At 39.8% G+C, this 8,622-nt stretch overlaps 2 protein-coding genes across 3 annotated transcripts in view; both read right to left on the minus strand.

The window, feature by feature from the left end:
• The window catches only part of hmx3b (H6 family homeobox 3b), a 73,075-nt gene that overhangs the window by 42,747 nt on the left and 21,706 nt on the right, over positions 1-8,622 (minus strand). The gene's annotated exons all lie outside the window — the stretch shown is intronic.
• Positions 6,200-8,622, minus strand: part of bub3 (BUB3 mitotic checkpoint protein) — a 14,862-nt gene continuing 12,439 nt past the window's right edge. For both annotated transcript variants that reach the window (XM_082151343.1, XM_082151344.1), the window contains exon 8: positions 6,200-6,371. In XM_082151343.1, coding sequence (XP_082007469.1) covers positions 6,362-6,371 — 10 coding nt within the window. In that variant the 3' untranslated portion in view covers positions 6,200-6,361. The remainder of the gene's footprint in view (positions 6,372-8,622) is intronic.

The raw sequence follows: 8,622 nt of genomic DNA on the forward strand, positions 1-8,622 counted from the left end.
AACTTCATCTTTACAGCTGTTGTTGCTGTTAATAAACTAAAAATAATAGGCCTATAATTTTACTAAACAATGAATTAAATTAAATTGTAATTGTATTAAAAAAAGCAACAAAAAATTCCTGTTTAAGTTTTCTTTTCTTTTTTTTACCTATGATAATTACGCATTAAATTCAGGTAACTGTTAGGCTACTGAGTCGCTGTCCTCAGTGCCCAGAAAAGCGCTGAAACGGAGATGAAGGGGAACCCGTTTTTTTGTTTTGTTTTTTTTTTGGCCTTATTTTAACTGGCCCATCCAGTTTTCTGGAGGCCCACCTACAATCAAAATCCTGGCGCCGCTAGTGCCGTGCGCGCGCTACGTTTGCGCGCTCTTGCTTCCGGGAGATTTTAACTGATTTGCGGGCATCAGGGAGCCGCTATCAATATGCGGGAGACTCCCGGAACTTCCGGGAGACTTGGGGTGTCTGATATTTAGATCAATTAAACAAAACGACACAGAAGCTCTCGACCAATCACAGCAACACCTGACGCTCCGTCGAGTTCAGAAATCACAGTAATAACCCATCAGTTTTCATACAGGTCTGAGTCTGACTGTGCGTTATTGATCCAGACACGGCTAAACGCGCATCACGTGACCAAATCACACCGTGAACTGTCAATCATTTCATCACCTTCACATTTGACCCCACAGATGAAGCCAGTTAATGTGGGTCACGTGATGACTGATGTCGAGCTGAGAACAGGACACAGGTTTCTGTTTCAAAACATCTTTATTGCAGGAAAAGATCATTAGATTTACTCTCTGTCTGAAAACGACCAAACCAACCGTTCGTGTTTCGACTGCTGCTGCATTCTGGGTAATAATTCAGGAATGTTTGAATGCTTTTCTCACTTTCACATCCGCTGTTTTTGCCCTGAGATCATCTCCAAACGAAGCAATAAAGCGTTCCGTCGCTGTTCAATCTGAGTCTAACATCAGCAATACTTCAGTGTGTTGGTCTCGAGGCCGAGGCGTGAGTGTGTGTGTGTGTGTGTGTGTGTGTGTGTGTGTATATGATGTGCTCGTGTGTCGTGGGAATCGCTCCGAGGTTCACATGTTACTTTAGAAGCATGAGATCATACCAGACTCTTTCTGATCATACAAAGCAAGAGAAGCGTTTGTTCCTGATGTCCTGAAAGCTTTGTGAGATCTGGAGCTTTAAAGTTGAGAGGGTTCGGACAGGAGTGTGTGTGTGTGTGTGTGTGTGTGTGTGTGTGTGTGAAGGGAAACACCAGTTTAATACGGCCCACAGTAACATCTGATCCACTGAGGCGAAGTCAAATCATCCAGGAATTAAACATCTGACTGTCAGACACTGATCTCTGTGTCCTGGTTTCAGCTTCGCCTCAGGAACGGAGGAACTCGACACTCAAACCAAGATTATGAACTAACCGGAGCTGAAGAACCAGCCCTGATCCTCATCAAACACTCTGAACACTCACACCTTTATTATGCTTTCGTTCCTGACAAATGATGAAGGAAAGAAACGATGTCACAGTTTTTTCCACCAAAAACATCATTTCCATCCGTTCATCTTCAGCTTTTGTGTATTTATTTTAATAAATGTAATGTTTTATTAAAATGTGTTTGTTTATTTAGATTATTAGTTTAATATTGTTACTATATATATATATATATATATATATATATATTACAAATGTAATTTATTTTTATCAAGTGTTTGTATTTAAATCAAAATGTATTTGTTCTACTCCATTTATTTAAAATACATTTTTGCATTTAAATGTATACTTAGTTCAATCTTTGTATTAATTATATGTAGCCTGTATTGTGTGAAGAGTAGACGCCTGGTTCTGGTGCGACTCGATCTCTGGGTCGAACCGCTTCACTGTGATCCGGTTCTGATCCGATCGAGACAGTCATCACGTTCATCAGGAGATTCTCCTCGGCTCTCCAGAAGCCGGACAAGGAAGTCAATTTTCCAATTTAGCAAACGCAAAGATGACAGGAAACGGTGTAATTTACTGCCGTCAGCGCAGATGAGGGTCATTACCTCTAAACGCCATTCCATATGAAGCTCAAGTCATCATAACGAGAGCCATGGAGTCATTACTGTTAATTAGAGGAATTAGTGGCATCATTTAACAAACGCACAAATAATGTTTAGGATATTGAAGCAGCAGCCGAAGCCATTAGACAAGCAAAGCTTTTTAATGCAATGCATGTCATACACAATTTCTGGAATGGTTGTGTGTGTGTGTGTGTGTGTGTGTGTGTGTGTGTGTGTCTATCGAGTCGAGCAACTGTACTCAAGAACAGTCTGCCAGTTCCCTCTGTCAACAAAGCGTTTCTGTCTGTGGATTTGATTGGTTTTCATGCCTCTGTCATTTCATGACTGTCACGTCACATGCTATTGGAATTATCATGAATATAAGTTTCCTAGTCGGAAATTGTAGATGAACACTCTTTCAGTATTTACTTCTGGGAAACTCAGAAATCATTTTGATGCCTGAGTTTTGCGAGCCATAAACTTTACAGTTTTTCTCAATTGCTAAAGAGCATTGTTCAATTCTGAAGCCATTTTTCAAAAATCATTACTAAGATGAATTTTGGTTAATCTCACCTCCAAAACTCACTCAGACCTTAAAATAAGCTCCTTCCACCAAAACACTGGCAACAATTCTCATTCAGAAACATACATCAATCATAACACACTGACATAAAAAACACTAACAGGAGCATTACATAAATCATGAACTTTTATCTTAGAAGTTTGAATGATTTTTCACATAAATCAGTATTTCATCATAGGAAAGAATGAGATCTTTTCATTTTACTGGCTGTATTACAACATAAAGAATGAATGAGAAATGCAACAATTTGACAATTTTTTCTGTATCTTTACATATAGCAATTTACATGCAAAAAATAGAAACAACAACAAAAATCCTTGAAGCAATAATAATTACAAAAAAACAACAACCAACCAAGTCCTAGTCGGAAATTCAAAGTAGAAAATTCCTAGTCAGATTTCCACATCAGAGTCGGAGCCATAAACCTTCAACATGGTGGAGAGGAGAACGATTGCTGCTGTGAACTGCTATTCTATTTTAGTTTTTCCACAACAGATACATTGCCTTGTCATAAAGTAGTGCATATTTACATATATGAATAATCTTTTGAAGCATATTGTATGTTTTATAGACAGTGGTGCTGCCTTCACATGCTATCAGAATTATCATAAATATGAATTTCCTAGCCGGAGTTTCCTAGTCAAAAATTCCAAGTCAGAAATTCCAAGTAGAAAATTCCTAATCAAAAATTCATTGTTGGAAATGAAAATTCCAAGTAGAAAATTCCTAGTTGGAAATTCCAAGTAGAAAATTCCTAGTTGGAAATTCCTAGTCGGAAATTCCAAGTAGAAAATTCCTATTCGGAAATTGGCGGAGAGGAGAACGATTGCTGCTGTGAACTGCTATTCTATATTAGTTTTTCCACAACAGATACATCGCCTTGTCATAAAGTAGTGCATATTTACATATATGAATAATCTTTTGAATTAACGTCGGAAATTTCTAGTCGGAGTTTCGTAGTCAAAAATTCCTAGTCGTAAATTCCAAGTAGAAAATTCCTAATCAAAAATTAATTGTTGGAAATTCCAAGTAAAAATTCCTAATCAAAAATTCCTAGTCGGAAATTCCAAGTAGAAAATTCCTAATCAAAAAATCATTGTTGGAAATTCCAAGTAGAAAATTCCTTTTTGGAAATTCCAAGTAGAAAATTCCTTGTCGGAAATTACTAGTTGGAAATTCCAAGTAGAAAGTTTCTAGTCGGAAATTCCAAGTAGAAAATTCCTAATCAAAAATTCCAAGTAGAAAATTCCTAATCAAAAATTAATTGTTGGAAATTTCAAGTAGAAAATTCCTATTCGGTAATTGGCGGAGAGGAGAACGATTGCTGCTGTGAACTGCTATTCTATATTAGTTTTTCCACAACAGATACATCGCCTTGTCATATAGTGCATATTTACATATATGAATAATCTTTTGAATTAACGTCGGAAATTTCTAGTCGGAGTTTCGTAGTCAAAAATTCCTAGTCGGAAATTCCAAGTAGAAAATTCCTAATCAAAAATTCCTAGTCGGAAATTGCAAGTAGAAAATTCCTAATCAAAAATTCATTGTTGGAAATTCCAAGTAGAAAATTCCTTATCAAAAATTCCTAGTCGGAAATTCCAAGTAGAAAATGCCTAGTCGGAAATTCCAAGTAGAAAATTCCTAATCAAAAATTAATTGTTGGAAATTCCAAGTAGAAAATTCTTAGTTGGAAATTCCTAGTCGGAAATTCCAAGTAGAAAATTCCTAGTCAGAAATTTCAAGTAGAAAATTTCTATTCGGAAATTTTTAGTCGGAGTTTCGTAGTCAAAAATTCCTAGTCGGAAATTCTAAGTAGAAATTCCTAATCAAAAATTCATTGTTGGAAATTCCAAGTAGAAAATTCATAATAAAAAATTCATTGTTGGAAATTCCAAGTAGAAAATTCCTAGTCGGAAAATTCCAAGTAGAAAATTCCTAATCAAAAATTAATTGTTGGAAATTCCAAGTAGAAAATTCATAATCAAAAATTCATTGTTGGAAATTCCAAGTAGAAAATTCCTAGTCGGAAAATTCCAAGTAGAAAATTCCTAATCAAAAATGAATTGTTGGAAATTCCAAGTAGAAAATTCCTAGTTGGAAATTCCAAGTTGGAAATTCCTAGTCAGATTTCCACGTCAGTCGGAACCTTCAACATGGCGGAGAGGAGAACGATTGCTGCTGTGAACTGCTATTCTATATTAGTTTTTCCACAACAGATACATCGCCTTATAAAGGTAGTGCATATTTACATATACAATATGTTTCAAATGATTATTCATGTTTATAAACAGTGAAAATAACATGTATTTGACCAAAATTCCAGAATCATCAGCAAGCTGTCTATCTAGATATGTTATTATGGTTGTCAGTGAATGGGACGCTACATTTGATTCAAAATTAAATATCTTCAATACATTTTGACTTTAATAAGATTTCCTCAAGAAATAGGAAAGAATAAACCTGGTGTCCTCCATCATTCCTATTCTTTCTGACAACAAAAGCACTTGAACAGGACGAGCTTGGGAAGCAGGACACTTCCGACAGCGTGAGACACAGCATCAACACACACTCCTCTGATACATGATGCTCACACACCCCTGAATCCCTCATCTACACGTCAGACGCGATAGAAGACTCTTAAAGGAGAGCGAGCAGCTGTAGAAGAGGAGACTGATGTGTGTTTCAGACGGGTCCGAGGAAAAGCTTTGAGTGTAGTGTCAGACTGATGTGTTTGAGCCGCTTTAACGAGAACCTTGCACTGATGGTCATGAAGAGCTCAGGGTTCATACACATTCTGTCTAATCAAACTCCAGGACTTTTCAAGGAGTTTGGGATTTCATGGACAACAATCAGCACTTATCAAACAATATCTTATTCTTTTTTTTACTCAAATGACAGATATAAGGTATCTGACGTTTCACTTCATAGAGATCGATCCACTGAGCAGCGCTGTCAGTCGGGGGACCTCCTCACTGAGAGGAAACTGACAAAGAGATCGCTTTCCTCATTCAAACAGAGTTATTTCTCCCAAGAAAATATGATTGAGCTGAAGAATGAAAGCTGTATCATATTAATATCATGCGAAACAGCTCTATATCTCAGACGCACTGCAGCGTTAATCTACAGTTAAAAGATTGTATTTGTGTATTTTATATAAACTAATTTCATAAAAAGCATTTGTCAATAACTCAAGCTGTTTTCCAGGACTTACATTTCAAAAAGTCAAACTCAAGCACCAATGAATAATCTCAATAAATAATACATCTAACACTACAATACTTTAATGAGTAGAAACAAATAAATATTGTAACTTAAAAACTAAACATTTTCCAAATATTATTATAGATTTATTTTCTCACAGTATAAATTGGGTGTTCATGTTTAGACTGACTCTTACAGTAGAAGAAGAGTTCCCGTTCTCAGAGCGGGAGCTACGGACACACACGGATCATCTGCCGTCACTGAGGAGAAGATCGTGAGGAACATGTTCAGCTCTCTGAAGAACACGGATTAAAGCACAGCGGAAACACGACGGATCCATCAGGAAAAATGACACTGACAATTAATGAATAAAAAGATGTTTTACTGTTTCTTAAAACATAAAAATACACACACTGAAGGACAGAACACAAAATGAAAATATAAACATTGAATCAGTCGACACACAGACAGAATAAAGAGACAGACGGACGTGAAGGAAGAGTTGATGATGTCGAATCTCTCAGGACTCACGTGGATCTGTGAACACAAGAGAACATCACATCAGTCTCTCTCACACACAGATCACGAGTGTAAACATCACATCAGTCTCACACACACACACACACATCACGAGTGTAAACACTCAGAAACACCTGTCAATCAAACACTGATGAGAGAGAGAAATAACTTGATCAATATATATCTGAAAAGGCCATAGGCCTATATGTATGCAGAGAGTTCAGTGTGTCTGTCTCACACAAGCCCCTTTCACACAGCGCTTTGAACCCGGCAAATTGCCGGCAAATTGCCAGAGCGCCTTCTGTGTGAACGCAAACTCGACCCGGGATTGATGCCGGGTTGGTGACCTAGTAACATTGCCGTGTTCAGTCCCGGAACGCGCGCTGTGTGAACAAAAGCCGTAATAATGCCGTGTCGTAGTGATGACGCTGAAGCCGGGATCGTTCGCCAGCTGTTAAACGGTACGTAATGCGCAAGTTTATGATCGAATCAGAGAAACAAATGCACAAGCGTGGTTTCCCGAGAGAGAGAGATCGCAGCTCATAAGCAAACTTAAGACGCTGCTGAGATTACAAGTCACATCGATGTCACGTGTCTTTACGGCATTTTTTACGGGTTGTGTGTGAACGCACTCTCTGATTCCGGAAAATCACTGGCAGTGTGAATGAACCAAAATCAAACGAACCCGGGTCAAATCCCTGGTCACTTTATCCGTGTATTTTCCGGAATCTCTTTGTGAAAGGGGCTACACACACACACACGGATCGATCACGCAGGAAATTGAATCGGAGCCTCTGCTAAAGCTCTTCTGATGTCACACAGGAGAAACAGACACTGCTGATGTGTGTGTGCAGAACGAGCTGAAGGATGTCACACACACACGTCTAAAGCTCGTCTACTTCTTCTGTCTCTGAAAGATATTCACAGGCGTTACGAGCGGCCCAGACGTGAGACACACACCAAACCGCCAGCAGGGAGCCAGTGCTGATGACAGAGGAGTGTCGACTCGCGTCGGGAACAAGCCTGCACTTCACCAGAACTACAGCGACAGCGAGTGACACAGCGAGCGACAGCGTCCTCAACTCATCATAACGACCTTTTCTGCCATGACCCCGCCATCAACCGATAACTCTGACTATATCAACATGCAATATCGCTGACGGGAAAAGCAGAGACTAAAATGTAGTTATAAAATAAAAGCATTACTAAACGCTCTCTGTGTTTTTGCATTACTCGAGCTTTCGAGTTCGGACACGTTTACTACCTGATGTTTTACTTCATGTTTGCAATCTGGCGACCGTGTGTCACTCTCTCTCTCTCTCTCTCACACTCACTCTCACTCTCTCTCTCACACTCACTCTCTCACACTCACTCACTCTCTCACACTCTCACACTCACTCACTCTCTCACACTCACTCACTCTCTCACACTCACTCACTCACTCTCTCACACTCACTCACTCACTCTCTCACACTCACTCTCTCACACTCACTCTCTCACACTCACTCTCTCACACTCACTCACTCTCTCACACTCACTCACTCTCTCACACTCACTCACTCTCTCACACTCACTCACTCTCTCACACTCACTCACTCTCTCACACTCACTCACTCTCTCACACTCACTCTCTCACACTCACTCTCTCACACTCACTCTCTCACACTCACTCTCTCACACTCACTCTCTCACACTCACTCTCTCACACTCACTCTCTCACACTCACTCTCTCACACTCACTCTCTCACACTCACTCTCTCACACTCACTCTCTCACACTCACTCTCTCACACTCTCACACTCACTCTCTCACACTCACTCACTCTCTCTCTCACACTCACTCACTCTCTCTCTCACACTCACTCACTCTCTCTCTCACACTCACTCACTCTCTCACACTCACTCACTCTCTCTCTCACACTCACTCACACTCACTCACTCACACTCACTCACTCACTCACTCACTCTCACTCACTCACTCTCTCACACTCACTCTCTCACACTCACTCTCTCACACTCACTCTCTCACACTCACTCTCTCACACTCACTCTCTCACACCTCTCACACTCACTCTCTCACACTCACTCTCTCACACTCACTCTCTCACACTCACTCTCTCACACTCACTCTCTCACACTCACTCTCTCACACTCACTCTCTCACACTCACTCTCTCACACTCACTCTCTCACACTCACTCTCTCACACTCACTCTCTCACACTCACTCTCTCACACTCACTCTCTCACACTCACTCTCTCACACTCACTC

Source organism: Leuciscus leuciscus (genome assembly GCF_965113295.1).
Source record: "Leuciscus leuciscus genome assembly, chromosome: 21".
Lineage (NCBI taxonomy): Eukaryota > Metazoa > Chordata > Actinopteri > Cypriniformes > Leuciscidae > Leuciscus > Leuciscus leuciscus.